The sequence below is a fragment of the Leucopleurus acutus genome, assembly GCF_964270905.1.
Source record: "Leucopleurus acutus genome assembly, chromosome: 20".
NCBI classification, from domain to species: Eukaryota; Metazoa; Chordata; class Mammalia; order Artiodactyla; family Delphinidae; genus Leucopleurus; species Leucopleurus acutus.
This window is the reverse complement of record NC_139162.1, coordinates 12,739,448-12,760,615: the sequence shown is the minus strand read 5'-3', so window position 1 is coordinate 12,760,615 and position 21,168 is coordinate 12,739,448. Positions and strand designations below refer to the sequence as shown.

The 21,168-nt window shown below is 43.5% G+C and overlaps 1 protein-coding gene across 1 annotated transcript in view; it reads left to right on the top strand.

The window, feature by feature from the left end:
- Positions 1 to 2,124: 2,124 nt before the first annotated feature.
- The window catches only part of ZNRF1 (zinc and ring finger 1), a 97,992-nt gene continuing 78,948 nt past the window's right edge, over positions 2,125 to 21,168 (top strand). The window contains exon 1 of the mRNA XM_082863228.1: positions 2,125 to 3,170. Coding sequence (XP_082719354.1) covers positions 2,747 to 3,170 — 424 coding nt within the window. The 5' untranslated portion in view covers positions 2,125 to 2,746. The remainder of the gene's footprint in view (positions 3,171 to 21,168) is intronic.

Here is a 21,168-nt window from a genome sequence, read left to right as displayed (position 1 = left end):
ACCATCAAATTCACACTTTTAAGTGTATAATTCAGTGGGTTGTTTTTTCTTTTTTGGTATATTTACAAGGTTGTACAACCATCACCATTATCTAATGCCAGAACATTTTCACCGCTCCAAAAAGAAACCCAGTAGCAGTCATTCTCCATTCTCACCTCCCTCCAGGCTTTCTTTCTGTCTCAATGGATTTGCCTATTCTAGACATTTCATATAAGTGGAATCAGACAATATAAGATCTTTTGTGATTGGCTCCTTTTACTTAGTGTTTTCAAGGTTCATTCATGTTGTAGCATGTATCAGCACTTTATTCTTTTTATGGCTGAGTAACAGTCCATCGTATGGATATACCACATTCAGTTTATCCATTCATCAGTTGATGGACATTTAGGTTAGTGTTTCTTCTGAAGCCCTATGAGAACAAGACTCTATATGTCTTTCTCACTATCGTATCCTAGAACTTAGTGCAGTGCCTGGCACTTACTAGAAATTCATATGTTTGGAATTCCTGGTGGTCCAATGGTTAGGACACCGCGCTTTCACTGCCGGAGCCCAGGTTTGATCCCTGGTTGGGGAACTAAGATCACACAAGCTGTGCCACGCAGCCAAAAAAAAAAAAAAAAAAAGAAATTCATATTTTGTTCAACATTAAAAAAAAGTTGAATGAATAGGAAAATCAAATGCTAGTTAGATGGTTACAACACTTATTGATTATATATTTATCTCCCCAATAGACATCTGTCAAGGGATCTAGTATCCTCTTTTCTGCATGGTACTGAAATACCCCACTTCTTTCTTCAGGGAGGAAATTGGGTTAAATTTAAACTTTCTTGTTTTTCTTCAGGTCACGTATTTGGATCTCAGGTGTATACAAACCCCCCATTTAGGCACTTACAGATAACTTCTTGGGTATTAAAACATTCTGTTTTTGCTACATCATTTCTCATTACAGAAATCTCAACTTCCTTCGGCAGGGCTTTTTGCTCACTGCCTCCCCTGCCCTCAAAAGCGCTCCATGCTTGCACATAGACTTCCTCCTGTTTCTTTCCAAGCTGGTCACACTGGGACAATCAATACCTGTGACAGATCAACCTTTCTTTTTTTGGTTTTAATATTTCTTTACATCCTGTTTTGGCTCCTTGATTTGGAAGTATCTGGAGGACATTTAGGGCAAGGAAGTCAGGCCAGGGACTGGGTGATGCTCATAGCCAGCACTCAGCACTTGAAAAATAGTTGTTGAACCAATGAATGGATGAACGAACGATGAATCAGTGAGTGTGAATATGTGAGAGATACATATTCCAAAGTGCAGACTTGGTCAGCAAATATTTATTGAGTACTTACTGTGTCGCAGGCCCTGTGGTGCATGCCAGGATAAATGGTAAACAAAACAGGGGTCCCGCCTTGGACTAGGGAGTTTCTAAAATCACTAGTTCTAGCTGTATTATTCCATTTCCATGTCTATATCTTTTCACTTTTTATCGTACACCTAATGATTTTCAGGATCACATCTTAGCTAAGAAATCTACCCATTTGCTTAAGCCCCAAATAGGAAGTTCTGATCTACTGTCAGCAAAATCTGGAGTCACAAGTGCCCCAGTGAAAAGTACCCCCGAAAAACTAAAAATCCCCCAAATGCTAAGCTTCCTGACTTTAGGGGTTCTAGGATGGGGAACTCCGATAGAACAGACAGCACGTCCACCAGAGGGCGCTGTGGGGACAAATTTGTGCCGGGAGGGGAGCTTGACCAATGACCCTCAAAGCCAGGTAGGCGCCTAGAGTAATTTTTATTCTTCCCTGCGTTTCCTTCCCACCCCTCGAACCATGGTCGCCCCTCCCCCCTATAGGTGGTTCCCCTCTGAATCATCAGCTACTTTCAGGGGCTGAAAGAGGGCTTTTTTGGAAAGACGCCTTGCTTCTGTTCCTGACGCCCCATGTCTCAGGCCACTCAGTTTCCAGGCGGGCTGGGTGGGTGGGTGGGACCTCTCGGGCGTCAGAGCCCGGCGCTGCAGGGGCCGCGAAGGGGTTAACCCGGCGGGGGGGGGAGGGGAGGGGGAGGGGGCGCGGGCGGCGCCTGCGCTCTGCTTCTCTCCATTGTCTCCACGGCGGCGAGGAGCGCCGGCGAGCGCAGCCCGGGACCGAGCAGGGCGGTGCGGCTGGCGGGGCAGGCGGCGGCGGCGGCTGCGGCTGGAGCGAGAGCGCTACGCCACGCGACCGCGGCTTCCCGAGCTCCGCCTGGCTGCCCAGCGCCGCAGCCCGCCCGAGGCCTGGAGGGGTCCGGGTCGCCGTCCATGGTCGCGGCTTCCTGAGGCGGGGGACGCGCCCGGCGCCCCCAGCCCTCCTCCGCCTCCTGCTGTCGGGCGGGCCGCCTCCTCGGGCGCCTCCCTGCGCCCGCCCGCCCGCTCGCCCGCCGCCTCCCTCCCTCCTTCCTTGCAGCTCCCCCGGCTTTCGGGGGCCCGGGGGCGGCCTGTGGCGCGCCGAGCCCGCGCCGGACTGCGCCTCTTTGGACCTTGAGGGGAAACATGCGTTTGGCTTGGATCGTTTTAAATTCTTAGTTTGGGATCCCCGCTCGCCTGCCTCTTCCGCCCGCGGGTTTTCTTTTCTTTTTTTCTTTTTTTTCCTTTTTTCTTTCCCGGTCTCCTTTTTTGACTCCCTCCCCCTTTATGCTCGCCCAACCCTCCCCCCGCTGCTGAGAAGTGGGGGAGGGTCTCGGCCTCCAGGTTCCCGCCCCACCGGGGCCCGGGCGAGCATGGGGGGCAAGCAGAGCACGGCGGCCCGCTCCCGGGGCCCTTTCCCGGGGGTCTCCACCGATGACAGCGCCGTGCCCCCGCCGGGAGGGGCGCCCCACTTTGGGCACTACCGGGCGGGCGGCGGGGCCATGGGGCTGCGCAGCCGCTCGGTCAGTTCGGTGGCGGGCATGGGCATGGACCCCAGCACGGCCGGGGGGGTGCCCTTTGGCCTCTACACCCCCGCCTCCCGGGGGACCGGCGACTCCGAGAGGGCGCCCGGCGGCGGAGGGTCGGCGTCCGACTCCACCTATGCCCACGGCAATGGTTACCAGGAGACGGGCGGCGGTCACCATAGAGACGGGATGCTGTACCTGGGCTCCCGAGCCTCGCTGGCGGATGCTCTACCTCTGCACATCGCACCCAGGTGGTTCAGCTCGCACAGTGGTGAGTCCGCGGTTGGTGGAGGCCTCAGAGGGTGGAGTGCAAGCGAGGGCGCGCCGGGGCGCCCCACACCTTCGCGCGTGTGCGAAGATTTGGAGGTGGAGTGCGCAACCTGGATCTGTCTGCCTTCCCCTTGGTTTCCGAAGCCAAGGGATGAATGGGATACCCACCCTCTAGAAAAGAGGCTTTCTGAGAGGCTGCGGAGCCGGGCGTATTAGGGCTTCAGGTGTTGGTTCACTTATGGATGCCTATTGAAGTCTCATTCACTGTCATCCCCATCCTCAGGTCTTGTCTGGCTTATCGCAAGTCGGCCTCAAAGCTTTCTTTCTGCAACTGCTGCATTGTGCTTGCCTCACCGGTAACAGAGAGAGAAGGATCCAATTTGACCAAGCGGTGTCTCCTAAACAAAGGGTGTGAAAAAATTGGGGCCAAGTGGTGTTTGGATTAGGGCTCTTGCTCTTGCTGGGAGAGACGGGTGCCCAGTTTTGCCACCCTGCTGGAAATCTGTTTGAATTGTTTAAAGTGGAGCGGCTGCTGTCATAGACAGGTGTGGCCTGCTGGATGGAGGGCCCAGCCGGGAGCCTCCCTGGGAGGCTTTGCAGGACCAGGGCCCTGGTTACCCGTGCTGCATGCAGTAGCCTTGGCTCAATGACTCTTGCATCCCTCCATCTTTCTTCTCCCCCTCCATGCTAAGTGCTTGGTCTTCTGGGTATTCTGCATCTTTTTTTAACCAAGAGGTGGCATTTTATTGCCTGACTGTTGGCACATGTCAGGGGGAAAGGAGGATTCAAAGAACCTGGGTGAATTCATTTTGTGAACTTCTGGTGACAGGTCAGCGAAAAGCTGGAGGAGGATTTCCCAGGCTGGAACAGGCAGGGCAGAAAAGGCACTGCTCGGTGCTTCTGGAGGAAAACGGGTCTGTCTGCTTAGCTAACCTGAGAAGCCAGGTTAGGCTTCTAGAAAATTGGTCAGAAGGGGTGTGGGGCCGCTATTTGCTAATTGGCAAGTTGCAGTGAAGAAGTTAACATATTCATACTCCTTTGGGAGACTTCAGAAAATTTAGATATTGTGTAGAAGAAAGATTGCTTTATGGAGGATTTATTTGTTGGATCACTGTTCTAGCTATTGTGAAATAGGGTAGACTTTTTGTATCTCTATTTCTGTAAACAGTCTTAATCTTTTTTTCAGTTCTTTAAAATAATTGTGAAATCATTTTTAGGGAGAATTAGTGACTAATTTAGGGTAACATTTGAAAGTGGCTTTCAATTGCTAGGATGGAAATTTTTTTTTTTTTTTTTTTTTGCTACAATGGAATTTTAATCCCTGAACAGACCTCTAGATATCATTGGAGCTTCTCTGACCTGCATGCCTCCAACTCTGCCCTGAATGAGATGCAAGGCATGACTACCTTTGGTACTTTTAGACATTTGATCAGCTTTAGACATCTTTTTTTTTTAAACATCTTTATTAGAGTATAATTGCTTTACAATGGTGTGTCAGTTTCTGCTCTATAACAAAGTGAATCAGTTATACATATACATATGTCCCCATATCTCTTCCCTCTTGCATCTCCCTCCCTTAGACATCTTGAACTTAATAATATTTCTTATAAAATTTGGTCCAGAAGGAGTCAGGTGTATTTTTGAGATGATTGTAGTTAAGTTTTTAAAAGAACTGTCATTAGTGTCTGATTTTAAGCTGAAGAGTACTGTAAGGAGGTTCTCAAAAAGCACAAGTAGAAATTTTGTGTTGCAAAAATGTAATCTTATAGAGGTTTCTCTGGAGAAGGAGTTCCCTTGCTGAAATTTCTTGTCTGTCTCTTACTAGAAACGTCTTTTTCCTTATTCCACTACCAAGTTCCATGCTGGAGCTATGAGCTTAAAATTGGATTCCAAAACAGACTCCTCAGCTATGAAACCTCAAGTTTTTTAAATCTAGTTGTAGTGAGGTTAGGAAGAGCCACTGAACCAGGGACTACAGGAAAAGTTGGAGCATATTAATCCCTTGAGGGATTAATATTAAAATGGGGGGCGCTGTTAATATTTTGGGTAATATAGTTGTTATAGGACCATCCTGTCCTTTTGCAGGACATTGAACATACCTGGCCCTGCCCACTCAATACTCCCACAGATTTCAAAGTGCTCTTGGTGGGGGCAGGGTATCGCCTGATTGAGAACCACCTCCTTAGGGATTTGTTGTTTTATTCAAATAAAGCAATTAGTTTTTCCTGTGCAGCTCATTTGAGAGGAACTTTGATATTTCCGCTCTTCTGCAATGGTGGTTCTATCTCACCTTCTGCAACAGGCCACAGGCTCTTCCTTCCAGGACATCCCCTTCCTCTCTTGTTTGTTGCTGTAAGAAGAGAAATTTTGGAGCCTTGGGGAAGGTCCCAGCAGTTTTCACTCTTGTGTCTTAAGAGTAGAAGAGTGAGGATTTCAGTGCACAGTAGACTAGATGCCTGGAAGTTGATGTGATGTCGTTGCTTGTGTTTTCAAGGTGCTTTTGGAACTCTTCATAGGCGCAGAAAACAGCTGTCAGTGAAATAAGTGGGGGAGTTCAGTGAGCTAGAGGCTTCCTCAAAAGGCACGAGCTGATGTTATGTCAAGAGGTAGAATACTGGGGTCTCAGCTCCTCCTTGGAGAAGCTGTGACCTTGGACGAGACACCTCACCTCTCTTGAGCCTTGTCTTTTTTATTTTTAAAATAAAATACAGCCAGCCTGTAAAATTTAAAATACAAATACAGCCAGCCTGTAAAAGTTGCTGCCCAAATGCTGCGAGGATACACACGGTCACATTTGCCTTCTCTGGGCTGTGACCCTTGCACGCCCTATTTCCTTTGCCTGGAATGCTTTTCCTTCCATTCCGCCCAGGGATAGCCTTTTATGATCCCTTAGGGCTCAACTTAAATTTCTCCTTAGAGACCACTCTTAAAAATTGGCTCCCTCCTGTCAGTCTCTCCAGTAACTCGCCTGTTACCTTAATAGCACTTAACACATTGTATTTATCCATTTACTCTTTCTGTTTTAAGTTGACTAAATTTTAAGCTCTATGAGAGGAAGACTGTGCCTCTTGACCACTGTTGTAACTCCTGCACTCCATGTGCCAGGCACAAATATTTGTTGAGTGAATGAATTAGAGTGCCGTATGTTCATCGGCTCATTTAATCATCACTATAACTCTAGGAGGTAAAACGTTTTAATTCCCATTTTACAGGTGAAGAAACTGAGGTGTAAAGGGAGGTTAAGGAACCTACACAAGGCCAGATAGCTAATAGGTGGCAGAGTTGGGATTGAAATGCAGCTCTGCCAGCATCAGAATCCACCTGGTCTCTTAGCCATTACCCTCTACTGCCTCTCAACCTAAAACATGAGGAAGCTGGATAGCGTCGTGGAAATTGCACTGCTTGCGTGTCAGAGGGCTAGGCTCCTCCTGCGGTTAGGCTGCTAGTTAACTGCCTGTCTTGTGACCTTGTGCAAGTGAGTCATTTAGCCTCAGAGTCACCATTTCTCCACCTGTAAGATGGAGATAATACCTGTTCTGCTTACCTTTCCGGGTCGCTGTTGTGGTCTCATGAGATGGTGTTTACAAAAGCCAAGTAACGTAGAAATGGGAAGTGGTGTTCTTACAGGGACACTTCTAGAGTTCTCTGCCTTCTTTCATCTCTTCAGAAGTTGCTGGACAGAGAGATTTAGGATCGTGTGAACTCTTTCCCCGAAATGGAAGCTAGTGTTCTCTACTGAAATCTGACCTGTATTGTGGGGGCCGTCCATAATAAGAATGCCACTTGAGAAGAGCTGCTTTATAGAATCCGAGTAGAGTCCCTTCTTTTCCACATAAAATGCGTTTTGCTATAAGGTGTTTAACTCCTAATGGTTGGGTGGTATTCTGGAGGTCTGGTCATCCATTTGTAGTCCTGTTTATCTCAGAATACAGATTTCTACATGTGGGGGAAAAAATATAGAGGCTCCACCGTGTTGGAAGGAAGAGGTTGCCTGTTTCCTGGGCCCTAATATAAAATGGCTGGTCATTGAGGTCTCCCTCCAACTTCTTAGTCAGATGCGTGTATACACGTGCATGTGCAGAAAACGAAACTGTTCTCTGTTGTTACCAAGCCATCAACAGGGGCTGATAGATGGTGACTTTTTGGTAAGTCTTTGAACTTGCCAGCAGGATATCTCATGGGTTCTACTTTGCTGCCACTCTGGGGTTCTCAAGTGATTTAATTTTCTCTGTTCTTAAATAATTAGGGAGAGTTGCCAATTCCATCGGAGTGGATCAGAAAGCCTCTTTGTGCCTCACTATAGGTGTGCTAGATGTAATGGTTCTCTCCATCGTTTCTGGAAAAGGAAAAGCATTCTGTGGCCTCCTAAGAGCATGATGGGTCCCTGCCCTGCAGAAGACTGGGTTTCTTAACGAAGACTGGGTTTTCTTGGAAGACTTTTTAAAAAGCAGAGTTTTTTAGCTATTACCATGAGGGCTTATTTTCTATAAAAGAAAAAAACAGTTCCCTTGAGGAGAAGATCGTTTCTTGAAGGTCACAGTTAATTCTCCCTCACTGGAGTTTGAAAGGTGTTGCAAGAAACAGTGCTTTCACTCTTAAAGTGTGTGTTTTATGGGATGTGTACATTTTGCCATTAAACAAAGACACACCCCAACTAGGCCACGAGGAATACTCTCTGAGCCAAGCCACTTTTTACCAGAAATGCAACTCCAGTTCCTTTTGGGGAAAGGAACATGCTTTGTGTTTGACAGATGTGACATTCAACCCAAGCTTATTGGGCACCTACATTTTAGCAAACCCAATTTTAAAACTAAACTTCAATTTTGACAGTTTCAAAATGGAAAAAAGTCATAGGGAAGTGGTGGCAACTTAAGCTCTTGGTTTTCTCTTACTAACCCTTAAGTAGGGGGTGTTTTTAATGACTGGGTCACTGAGGCTGAGGTACCAAAATCTTGAAGTTAGTCCAAAACCTAAATGCTATTCCCCATCTTTTAGAATGACGGATGTGTACACATTTCCATTGGTTTCTTTTCCAAGCTTTGCCACGGCCTTGTCTCAGTCAGATGGTCCCTAGTGATTATGGTGGGTGTAGGCTTGAGTATGAGAATGAACTTCTTACAGGCCTGGCCGTTTTCACCTCTGAATCTCATTTCCTCATAAGAACACAGGTTTATCCTTGAAACCAACAGTTGGTTCCTGATTTTTATAGGCTAAATGGATGAGGGGTGCATAACCTGAAGACCAACCCTCAAGTGCGAAGCTAATAAAGAACCAGGTTTAATCTGAAAGCCGCAGCTGGGGTACTCTGTAGGCTGATGAGACTGTTTACCTTGAGATCTCCCTCGAGTTGTTGGAATTGAGAGTACAGCCTTCCTCCGTTGGGAGTAAAGAGGAAGGAGGAATTCGCTGTGCCTCATAAAGTAAGAGGAGGCATGGCAAGAATTTATGGTGCACTCCCGGATCTGTAAGGAGAAGGAGGCAGATGGAGACAAGAGCTCTCCTGATCTCTGTGAATGGTTCAAAGGGTTTTCAAGCTTGACTCTGTCCAGTCTTCTCTAGGGTCTCATTAACAATGCAGAGGACAGGACCCCGCTCCCAGAGTTCAGTAGAATCTGAATTTGTAACAAATGATTCTACACATGTAGTCAGAATACCGTCTATATCTGAAGTGCACCCCTACCATGGATTTAACTTTCCTCTCCATAAACAGAGGGAAAGAACTCTGAATTCTTTTCTCATGCATTCATTAGCATCACTTTCAGTATCACTAAACTAGTCAGATATTTCCCAGGCAGAATACATACAAATCTTCTTTTCTGTTGCTCCCAGAGGGTAGATCCACCCAGCAAGAGCATTGTTCATTCTTTGGCTGTTTTCTTTTACATGGTACTAAGCATTTTTCTCCTACAGATAGGCCTGAGCCAATCTGCCTTGGTCCCGAGTTGCTCCGAACAGAAGGTAGTTGTGGCAGTGTCCCCTATCCTTGTGCTACAGAAGGGCTTCCTGAGTTACATCCTCTTTCTTATATCCCCAGCTAGACAAGTACAAGATCTCAGGATGAATCCAGACTTTAAAGTGGACAAAATACCCTTTTTCTTTTTTTTTTTTTAGCTGACTGAAAGTATGAGACTTTGTGTGTGTGTGTGGAGATCTGTTGAGCTAAGATATTCATTTATTCAACTGAGATTGAGTGCTTCCAGTATACCCAGACCTGTGCTAGGTGCTGGGAATGTATATTTATTATGAAGGTGATTGGCATTACTTTGTTCTTTCTAAGAATTTTTGCTTCCCTACTCCTTTAAGAGAAAGTCTGAATATTGCAGCTTGTGGAAGATCTTACCTTCTTCATCAGTTCCTCTGTTGAATAAACAAATTCAGGCACTTGTCCGTGAGGCTGCTACACGGATGATCTCCTCTCTACTCTTCACTCACATTATTCCTTGTTAACTAAATCCTCTATCTGGGCTGGGGCAGGTGATCTTTTCTTTGTGGTTCCAGTCAAGTGCCTGGTAAGAAGAAATTCCTCATATGTGCCAATATAAATGCTCCTCTTATCTTCTCAATGAAAATAACAAAAGAAAAACTGGTCTTTCATTATCTTTGACTTCAGTATCTTTGTCATCCCTAGAGCCACTTTTCTTTCTGGTCACTGAACACTGTTTTCTAGAAGCCTGATCCACCGCCTTTTAAACCCATCTCTCTAAAATTTATCCCGGGCCGAAATGTACATAAGGAAATGTAAGAGTTTTCCTCCTTGGTCTTGTGTTTGTCTCTGAGCTCCACGACATTGACACTTTAGTGCTGTTTTAAGTAATTTTTAAAGCCTTGTTTATGATAGGCAGCAGTAGTGACTGAAATGTCATTTCCCCCCTGGAATAATGATTAAATCTGTGTTATAGTTGAGTATTTTTTTGCCCAAAGTACAGAATGTAGGGAAATGTCCCATGCTGAAAGACTTTATGCAGACTTTGGCTGTAAGGTGATACCTTACTCTCTGAAGGGTAATCTTTGGAGAAACCCCTCCTTACATTTCGGCATATGTGGTCCTTTTGGTCTTGGTGAATTAGGCTTGGCATAGCGTGGCTCCAGCTTGCTGGTTGGTAGTACTTTCAGCCCTCTACAAAGGGTAATTGAATAAGCCATGCTTCAAAAGGAGTTGTTCCGCAATTAGCCACCTCTGTACTGTACAGTATCTTTTAAGGTCAAAGCTGATTTATTATGTGTGGGAGAAACTTAAATCTAGAGTCAATCCAGATGATCTGAGACAGAGGTAGGAAGAGAATGCAGGACTGAGACTCCAAGACTCCGGCCAGCTTGGTCATTTTGCCCATATTTCTCCAGTCTCTGGAGATCTTTTCATTTGTTTCCCTCTCAAATACCACGCCCCGCCCCCGCCCCCCCGCACTGAGAAGGTGCTTTTCCTTAGAGAAAAACTAAGAACTATTAAGAACTATTAAGACTCTTTTATCTTGATGCCTGCTTAAGTACTCCAGGAATCCTACAGGGATTTGAGGGAGCCCTTGGGATTCCAGCCTAAACCAATGAAGTACCATAAATACAAGTGAGCTTTCTGTAATATTGGTCTATTCTCTTTAGATCATACGCACTTTTTTTTTTTTTTTTTTTTTTTTTTGCGGTACGCGGGCCTCTCACTGTTGTGGGCTCTCCCGCTGCGGAGCACAAGCTCCGGACGCGCAGGCCCAGTGGCCATGGCTCAGGGGCCCAGCCGCTCCGCGGCATGTGGGATCTTCCCGGACCGGGGCACGAACCCACGTCCCCTGCACCGGCAGGCAGACTCCCAACCACTAGCGCCACCAGGGAAGCCCCCATACACACTTTTAATGCCCCCAGAGGCACAGCACCATCTAAGTCAGCTTTTCAAAGAAACTTTGTGGTAACACTGCCCACTACTGTGATAAGCATTACGAAGTATGACACGTATTATTAGATTTCCTCAATTCTGGTCAGAAATGGCTAAAACATTCAAAACTATTGCAGCCAGCCCTGGCGAACTCTGGTAAGTCCAAGGCCTATGCCCAGGGCTGGCTTGCAAGTTAGCTGCCTTCCATCTTAATATCTGATGAGCCCAGTCTTGTTGGCTGAGTTTAATGCATCCATTTCCTACCTCCTCTCAGCCCAGAGGCCAAATGCAATGTAAAAGGATAGTGAATCTAAGCATCTCCAGCATTTTGAGGTATAGGAACCTCCTATGAAGTGACAGACCTTTGAGAAATAGTATTATGAGCTGTTCTGTTTTTGCTGTGACTTTGGAAAACCTTTGGATTCTTCTACTGAACATTTGTTTGAAAAAAAAAATCTTTTTAATGAAACAGTGGAGTCAGAAAGCAGCCGCTCCTTCTCATAATAGCATTTCTCACCAGGGGAATTTTTGGTAGCTTTTGGAGGAGGGTTTTGAGTAGGTTGTGGAAGATAAATCCCTCGGTTGAACATAACCAAAGGCTGCCATATCAGAACTCTGGTGCTTTCCGTGCTGACAGCAAGCCCTGAATTCAAAGTGCAGGACAGCAGAATAGAATAGGGAGGGCTGTGCTCAGTGAACTGTCCCAGTAGCATGACCAACGAGACTGGAGTTTCAGCATTCAAAGTCAGTTCATTAAAACACTATTGTAGTGTAAAAGGATCATGAAATGGAGGCCCTGGGTCACAGGGCCCAAGGCCATTTACAAGAACAACATCATATTTCTGGATTAAGGGATGGCTGCAGGCCTAAGGATGAGAATATAAGAGCCACGAGTGTGCCTCCTTTTTCCATATTGTGAAATGGTGGCATGGTTCTTGGCACTGACTGTGGGACTACCTCACATAGAGAGGATTCTACAGAGTCTGTGCTCTGAAGAATTTAGGTCTAATAAAGCACTCAGAATGACTCCCAAAGTGAACAGTTCACCCAGTGTCTTTATAGGATGGTGAAAAGGGCATGCTGGAGATACTTAAGAGTTTAGAACAAGCCAGGATTATAATACCAACATCCAAAATGCCTGTCCCCTGGGTTTCCCTGGTGGCTCAGTGGTTAAGAATCTATCTGCCTGCCAATGCAGGGGAACACAGGTTCGAGCCCTGGCCTGGGAAGATCCCACATGCTGCAGAGCAACTAACCCCGTGAGCCACAGCTCCTGAGCCTGCGTGCCACAACTACTGAAGCCCGCCCGCCTGGAGCCCGTGCTCTGCAACAAGAGAATCCACTGCGGTGAGAAGGCTGCACACTGCAACGAAAAGTAGCCCCGCTCACCGCAACTAGAGAGAGCCCGCACGCAGCAATGAAGACCCAATGCAGCCAAAAATAAAATAAAAAAAAAAAAGCCTGTCCTCAGCCTCTCTGCCCGCCGGAAACTGAGTTTTCACTGTTTCCAACTTCAGTGACTTAAGTACTTCTTAGGTCCTCATGTCTGAGCCACGTCTTACGTAAGCTACAGACAGAGGAAAGTCTAAAAGGTTATTACAACTGTTGAGATTTGCTTTCCTTTGGAAAGTCATAGTTGTGTCCATTCCGTGTTTTCCTGGCTTTGTACTTTTCTTCAAAGCCTCTTACCAGTTCCAAGTCTCCAGAGCTCAATAAAGGGGAACAGGAAGCCAGCGTTTGATGCCTAAGAGCCAGCAATAACTAAGAGAAAAGGGCAGAAGCATGGAACTGGGAGGGGGAGTTCTGGGCCTTGAAGGTATCCAGGTCTCTAGGATTATAGATACATCTTGCAGAGATGACTTTAACCAACTTCTTCAAACAAGAAAAAAGCAGTAGGAACCTCTGTTCTGAGAGGACAAATTTCTCTTAGGTTATATAGTGGAGGCTCAACATTTTTAATTGATGGCATAATTACAAAGTATCTTTTACATAAGAAGCTCAAAACAATTAAGAAAAAAGTGATAAAAAATTATCCCTTTTATAAAAGAGCAGGAATAACTTTCCTCTCTTTTCCCTGAGGGTCCCCAGGGCACATCTTGTCATGGGATCCAAGCTGGATCCTGACCCTTCCTTTTCCTGTCCATTCACATTTATTAGATGAACTCTATAAAGTTTCAGTCCTGTGACTGTAAGATGGGAGGGTCACAGGGGTTTGTGCTATTTCAATTTTGGTTTCACTTGCACATTTTAGGAAATCACATAGTGGTGTGACTCTGAATAGGAGTTCTTGTCTCTTGGAATCTTTTCAAAAAATGAACTATTTCAGGCATGCAAAAGAGATAATGTACTTACCTGCCAAGCAGATTAATATTGGGTTGGCCAAAAAGTTCATTCGGGTTTTCCCATAACATCTTATAACTAGAACATTGCAGATGTAATTGTATGGAGCTCGCTCAATTCCTATTTTTCTCCTTCCCTTCCCAAAAGTAACCACTGCCCTGACTCTCCTGTTGATCATCCTGTATGTGTTCATACTTTTCACTGCCTGTTTCTATCCAAAACAGTATTTAACTTATGTAAACTTTATAATGTCTCTATCCTTTCATATCTCTGTTTATAGATATAACTCAAAATGGATTTGAGATCTGTAAATCCATTGTACTATATGCTGCTATAACACATTCATTTTTGCTGCTGTACTCTATTGTAAGAATATACCACAGATATCACCATTTATCAATCCATTCTCATCAGTGGATATTAAAGTTATTTTCAGTTACTTCGATACCTCTATCAAAATATCAAGTTTCCTTCCAGGCATGGATTTGTTCCTGGGCTTTTTGTTCTGTCCCATTGGTCAAGTTGTCTATCCTTGTGCTAATACTTTCTTAAGTACTATAGTTTTGTCTTTCCTGTAGAAGGGCAAATCCTTTCATATTGTTATTCTCTTTCAAAGCTGTGTTGTCTAAATAAAGCTTTCTAGGGACAAATAAGGGAATCCAGGTAGAATCAACAAAATGAAGTACAGAGTACCAGAAACTGCTCTGTTTATAGCTGTTTTTTTTTTTTTTTTTTTTTTTTTTGGTACGGAGGCCTCTCACTGCTGTGGCCTCTTCCATTGCGGAGCGCAGGCTCAGCGGCCACGGCTCATGGGCCCAGCCGCGCCGCGGCACGCGGGATCCTCCCAGACCAGGGCACGAACCCGCGTCCCCTGCATCGGCAGGCGGACTCTCAACCACTGCGCCACCAGGGAAGCCCTATAGCTGTTATTCTTAATGAGGACATCTGGCAAACCGACCCTAATGGACAGTTTCACATTTTTTCCCCTACTATATTGCACAAACAGTAACATTTCCCCATGTCTTTGTATTGCAAACAGCAGAATAAACAGTTCCGTATGTTACAGATAACAACAATAAAACAACAGAAACTGCTTAGCTATTTTTGGTGCTTTTTGCTTCCAGATAAATTTAAAAATCAGCTTTGTCAACTTCTATGGGGGAAGAACTGTTAGGATATTTACTGGAGTTTTATGTTGAGTTTAGCAATTGCTGTCTTATAAAATTGGGTCTACCCGTGAACCTGATGGGAACGGACTTACAGATGTAAGAATAAAATTTTTTTACATTTTTAAAAACTTTGAAATAATTTCAGACTTACAGAAAAGTTGCAAAAAATGCAAAATAAAAACTGCATTTCTGTTAGCCAGAATCTTCAAATGTTACTGAAAAGACAAATAGTTGAATGTCCATTAAGTTCTTAACTCTGCAAAGCAGCTTGAAGTCTTAATAAATAAAACATCTCAAGTCTGAGGAATCTACATTGACCTGTTCTTAGGAATGGGAAAGCCACATGAACTTGAAGTGACATGGTGTCTGAAGGGTGGCTAGGCCTCATATGGAGATCTACTTTCTTCAGAGTTGGTCTGTATCCTTATGTGATTGGAAGTAGATCAAGTCCCAAGCTCTGCTCCCACGGTGTGTGCTGTGATCTCATCTGATGGAAGAAGGGCTTCTTGCCCTTCAATTGAGAGTCTCAGACAGCTGGAGCCTGGGTAGTTCAGGTCAAGTCTGCCTCAGTATCACCTGAGAATGTCTTCTGGAGGCTTGACGTGGCTGAGTCAGAGGTGCCTGCATAGGAGATGCCAGCCATGAGACACCCCTTCTTGGAAGGCAGCTGTGCTCACCAGTATACCACTCACGCACACGAGAAACCGCTTCTTAGGAGAGGCAGTGTGGGGTAGCAGTTAAGGTTAAGTGAGGCTTATAATAATTATATCTATCATACAGTAGTGTTGTATCAATTAAATGAGCTTATAGGCATATCCACACCACTCAAAACATTGCCCAGCAGATAGTAAGTGATCAGTGAAAGCAACCTCTTATTATTATTTAATGTCTCTGGGTAAAGCTTAGTAATTATTTAAAGATCTTGAATCTTTTTTGTTAGATTTATCCCTGGGTACCTTATAGTTTTTTGGTTTATGCCGTAAATAGTATTTTTAAAATTTTTTATAATTATTTCAGGTTTCTGGTATATTCAGCAGACTTGTTGAACTCTTATAGGTCTAATAGTTTTAATGGAAAGCATCTACAGAGAAAATCCAAGAGAATCACGTTGGTAAATAATAACTGTGTTGTTTCTCCTTTTCTAATTCTCTTGTGTGTCACTCCTCTTTCTTACCTTAGGATTGCTGGCAATTTCCTCTGGAAAAAGTTTATTTGACTCTATAACCATAGGCATCCTTGTTTTCCTCCTATTAAAGGAAGTGCTTCTTGCATTGGAAGCATTGTGTATGTTTTCGATGGCTAGCCTTTATTTCCTTCTATTCTTAATTTGTTAAATTAAATATCACAAATGGTTATTTTATCAAAATTTCCCTTACATTTATTCACATCGTCCTTCTCCTTTAATTCATTACCGAGGTGAAATGTATCAATAGATTTTGTAGTGTTAAACTATTGTTATATTCTTTAAATAAACCCTACTTGGTTGTGATGTGTTCTATTTTTATACATTGCTAGATTTAATATGTTAATATTCTACTTGGGATTTCTGCATATGTTATAAAATTTCACTCATAATTTTTATACTATCTTTTTCTTGTTATTAAGATTAATGTAACCTTTTATAAGGCAGTTAGGAGTGTATGTTCATTTTTTTCTCAAAGAGTTTGTATAAAGGTGTAGTAGAGTTCTGGCTGCAAACAGATGGCACACTCAAATTTAATTGAACAGACAGTTTACAAAGGTGTGGCCAGGATTAAAGGAACTAACAGTGGATGGTGAAGCATCTGGAGACTGGCCACAGTGGGAAGTTCTTATAACACCTAGATCTGAAGTGCATGGGGAGGGAGCCATTACCAACCATGATGAGAACTGTAACCCTGGGAGAGGTGTCCCACAGAACTGTGGACTTACATAGGAGAAAGGAACCACTGCCATACCATGGCAAAGCGCAGAGAGCACCAGGTAATAAGTACCCCCAGTCTCTCTATCATCTTGTCCTCAGGTTTCTTGATTCCCATTGGCCAAATGCAACAGAAGTTTGGGAGGCAAGGAAACCGTGTCCAGACTTGTTATTCTTCTGGAGAGAAGGCTAACAGAGAGGAAAGTGGATCTGGAAGAAACAGATAAAGGCAAAGGAAATACCTGTATTTTGAATGCTTGGTGGACCTTACATGTAGAATTCTCCTGTAAAACTATCTGGACCTAGGACTTTTTTTGTTGAGTAGACTTTTATCTAATGATTCAAGTTCTTCAGTGTTACTGGCCTGTTCAGGTTTTCTATTCTTGTGGCATATATTTCAAGACAGCCTCTGTGTCTATCTCTATATTATGTCCCCCTTTTCATTCCTAATATTATTTGTATGTTTTCTTTTTATTCTTGATAAGTCTTGCCAGACCTATTTTTTATTATTTTATTTTCAAAGGAGCATTTTTTGGTTTTGTCCATTGCCTCCCCTCTGCCTGCCACATTTCATTGCTTTATACTCTTAACTGTATTTTATCTTTCCTTCTACTTTCATTGGGCTTACTGTTTATGCTTTTCTAACTTCTTAAGTGTACCCTATGCTCATTTACTTTTTAATCTCCTTTTCTAATATAGTCATTTAAGGCTCTAGATTTTTCCTTTGAGCACTTCTTTAACTGGGTCCCATGATATTTTAAAATATTTATTTTTTGGCTGCATTGGGGATTAGTCGCGGCATACAGGATCTTTCATTGTGGTGTGCAGGCTCTTTGTTGTGGCACATGGGCTCCTCTCTAGCTGTGGCACGTGGGCTTAGTTGCCCCACGGCATATTGGATCTTAGTTCCCTGGCCAGGGATCGAACTGGTGTCCCTTGCATTGCAGGACGGATTCTTAACCACTGGACCACTAGGGAAGTCCCTGGGTCCCATGATTTTTGATCTGTAGTGTTTCCTTTATCATTCATTTCTAGGTATTTTCTACTTTTTAGTATTTCTTTGATTCGTGAGTTATTTATAAGTATATTTTAAAATTTCCAAAAAATTTTAAGTTGGCCTCTAACATGATTGCATTATAGTCACAGAGCAGTCTCTATAATCCTGATTGGTTTTTATTGATGCTTGGTTTGTGGCACACTGCATAGTCAGTTTCCATAAATATTTCATTCATGCTTGAGAAGATTGTGTTCTGATTGTTTGATTCTGATATCCTTAGATCAAGCTTATCAGTTGTGTTGTTCAAATCTTCCTTATCTTACTAAATTTTGGTGTTCTTGATTTACCAGTTCCTGAGAGAACTATGTTAAACTCTCTCTGACTATGGCTTCGCCAACTTCACTTTATAATTTTGTCAAATTTTGCTGTGTGTAATTTGAACTTTTCTCAAGTATATAGTTGTTTAGACTTGTTTATGTCCTTCTGGAGAATTGCTTTTGTTGAGAACATCTTTATCTCTAGTAATACTTTTTTCTTTGGTCTATTTTCTTTCGTATTAATGCCAGCTTTCTTTTTGTAACTATTTGCTGGTATCTTTTCCTGTCCTTTTATTTTCAGTCCCTGTTTCCTAATGTCTTAGATGTGTCTCCTGTAAATGACAGATAGTTGGGTTTTTTTTCAACCTAATCTGAGACTTTTTTTTTTTTTTTTTTGGTGCGGTACGCAGGCCTCTCACTGTTGTGGCCTCTCCCGTTGCGGAGCACAGGCTCCGGACGCGCAGGTGAGCGGCCATGGCTCACGAGCCTATCCGCTCCGTGGCATGTGGGATCTTCCCGGACCGGGACACGAACCCGTGTCCCCTGAATCGGCAGGCGGACTCTCAACCACTGCGCCACCAGGGAAGCCCCCCTCAACCTAATCTGAGACTTTTAATTTGCAAGTGTAATCCATTTTTTAAAAAATATATTTATTTATTTAGGCTGTGCTGGGTCTTAGTTGCGGCATGTGGGATCTTTAGTCGTGGCACGCGGGCTCTTAGTTGTGATACGCAAACTCTTAGCCGCGGCATGCGGGATCTAGTCCCCAACCAGGGATCGAACCCGGGCCCCCTGCATTGGGAGAGTGGAGTCTTACCCACTGGACCACCAGAGAAGTCCCAAATCCATTTAAAAAGTATTCTGAATACCACTATATGTTAACTTAATATCTAATTAGTATAAAATATATTATTTAATATCTTATTAAATATATTTAATATGTTGTTTTGTGTTATGTACCATATGTTTTGTTTGCATTTTTCTCCTTTCCTGCCTTCTGTTAGATAACTTGGGTTTTCTTTATCACCATCTGGAAGCTTTCAATTCTTTTAGAGGCTACTCTTAAATTTTTGGCTTGCATACTTGAAAAAAAAATCTAATGTTAAATCAGTATCTCTACTCTCTTCCCAAATAAAAAAGAACCCACAGTTTGTCTTACACACTGTTGAGATTCAGTATTCTTTTTTTTTTTTTTTTTGGTCTGCTTTGGGTCTTCGTTGCTGTGCGCGGGCTTTCTCTAGTTGTGGTGAGCGGGGGCTACTCTTCCTTGCAGTGCGTGGGCTTCTCATTGCAGTGGCTTCTCTTGTTGTGGGCTCTAGGTGCATGGACTTCAGTAGTTGCAGCATGCGGGCTCAGTAGTTGCAGCATGTGGGCCCTAGAGCGTGCAGGCTTCAATAGTTGTAGCGCATGGGCTCATTAATTGCGGTGCGCAGGCTCTAGGGCATGCAGGCTCAGTAGTTGTGGCTCATGGGCTCAGTAGTTGTGGCTCACGGGCTCTGGAGCACAAGCTCAGTAGTTGTGGCACATGTGCTTAGTTGCTCCGTGGCATGTGGGATCTTCCTGGACCAGGGTTCAAACCCGTGTCCCCTGCAGTGGCAGGTGGATTCTTAACCACTGCACCACCAGGGAAGTCCAAGATTCAGTATTCTAATTCCACTTCATTTTTGTACTCTAGAATTAATTGTTGCTGTTCTTATTTGATAAAGTCTGCTTGTTTGGAGTCACCCACCTGCTTAGCAAATTCTTTGCCTACTGTTCCTTCTTTCATCATACTTCATCCTTCTGAGTTAAATTTCCTTCTTCCAGAGGTAGGTGTTAAGTTTTTTTTCAGTGGGAATTTATTAAGCATAAACACTTTTTTTTGCTTGCAAATTAAAAAAGTGTTTTTATTTGCTGTAACTATTGAATGGTAATTTAGCTGGGTATAAAAATCTGGGTTGGCAGTTATTTTTTTCTCAGCAGTTGGACAAAGTTATTCTATTTCATTATCTTTTGGCATCTGATATTGTAATTAAGAAGTCTGATTCTCAGATCTTACAGTTAATTTGTTTTTTTCTGTTAGCTGCTTTATAATCTTTTCTTCTTCTTTTTTTAAAAATTTATTTATTTATTTATTTGTTATTTGGCTGCGCCAGGTCTTAGTTGCGGCATGTGGGATCTTCATTGCTGAGTGTGGGATCTTTGTTGCGGCATGTGGGATCTTTAGTTGTGGCATGTGGGATCTTTAGTTGAGGCATGCAGAATCTTTAGTTGCGACATGCAGGCTCTTTGTTGTGGCATGAAGTATCTAGTTCCCTGACCAGGGATCTAACGCGGCCGCCTGCATTGGGAGTGTGGAGTCTTCACTGCTGGACCACCAGGGAAGTCCCTATAATCTTTGCTTTGTTCATGGTATTCTGCAAATTTACTGTTGTGTTGTGTGTTCAGGGTTTGATTTATTTTTATTTTTCTTGCTTGCTATTTGTCCCTGAATCTGAGAGTTCATGTCTTTCAAAGAATCTGAGAAATTCTCAACCATGTATCCCTTCAAATTTTGCCTTTGTTTTATTCTCTCCCATCTTTCCTTTTGGGAATCTTAGAAGTCATGGATTGGACCTTTTTCTTCTATCCTTCATGTTTCTTAAACAGTTCCATATTTTGTAACTCTTTATTTCTGTATGCTGCACTCTTGGTAATTTCCTATCTCTACCTTTCAGTACAGTAATTCTTTCTTCACCTGTTTTTTAACCTGTTCATTGAGTTTTATGTTTCATTGAACTACATTCTAAATTCCTTGTGGGTTGTTTACTTTTTACCTTCAATTGTGTAAAAAAAAATTTTAATGAGTAAGTCACCTTACCTTCATGGTTGGTTTTTCTCTTTGGGAAAGTAAGTGTGGTTGGCTAGTTGCTTTCTGTTCTCTTTCTGCTCAGAAATCCCGTAAAGCCCTATCACTGGCATTACACTGTGGAGCAAAGAAGCACTATGAACAGGGAAGCAGGAAGCTGTAAGCCCATCATCATTTTGTTCTCTACTCCCAGAGGAAGAGCAGCTCCTGAGTCATATAGGGAAATCTTTGAGCACTGTACCTCTTGGGGGCTCACAGCTGTGGCAAGAATCTGTTTCTATGGCAACAGAAGACTTAACTCTTCCTCTGTACTCAGGATATGCAGAGGGAAGTTCCAGGATAAACTTTTAGAGCTTTCCATTTTCCAGGGAGCCTGGATTTATTCTCTTTCTTCTGTCCTGTATAGTAGCACTATGCAGTATAGTAGCCACTGGCCACCTATGGCTATTTAAATTACAATTAATTAAAATGTAAAACTTCCTTTGAGTCACACTAGCCATATTTCAAGTGCTCAGTAGCCACAAATTGCTAGTGACTACTGTAATTGGACAGCACAGATATAGAACATTTCCATCATTGCAGAAAGTT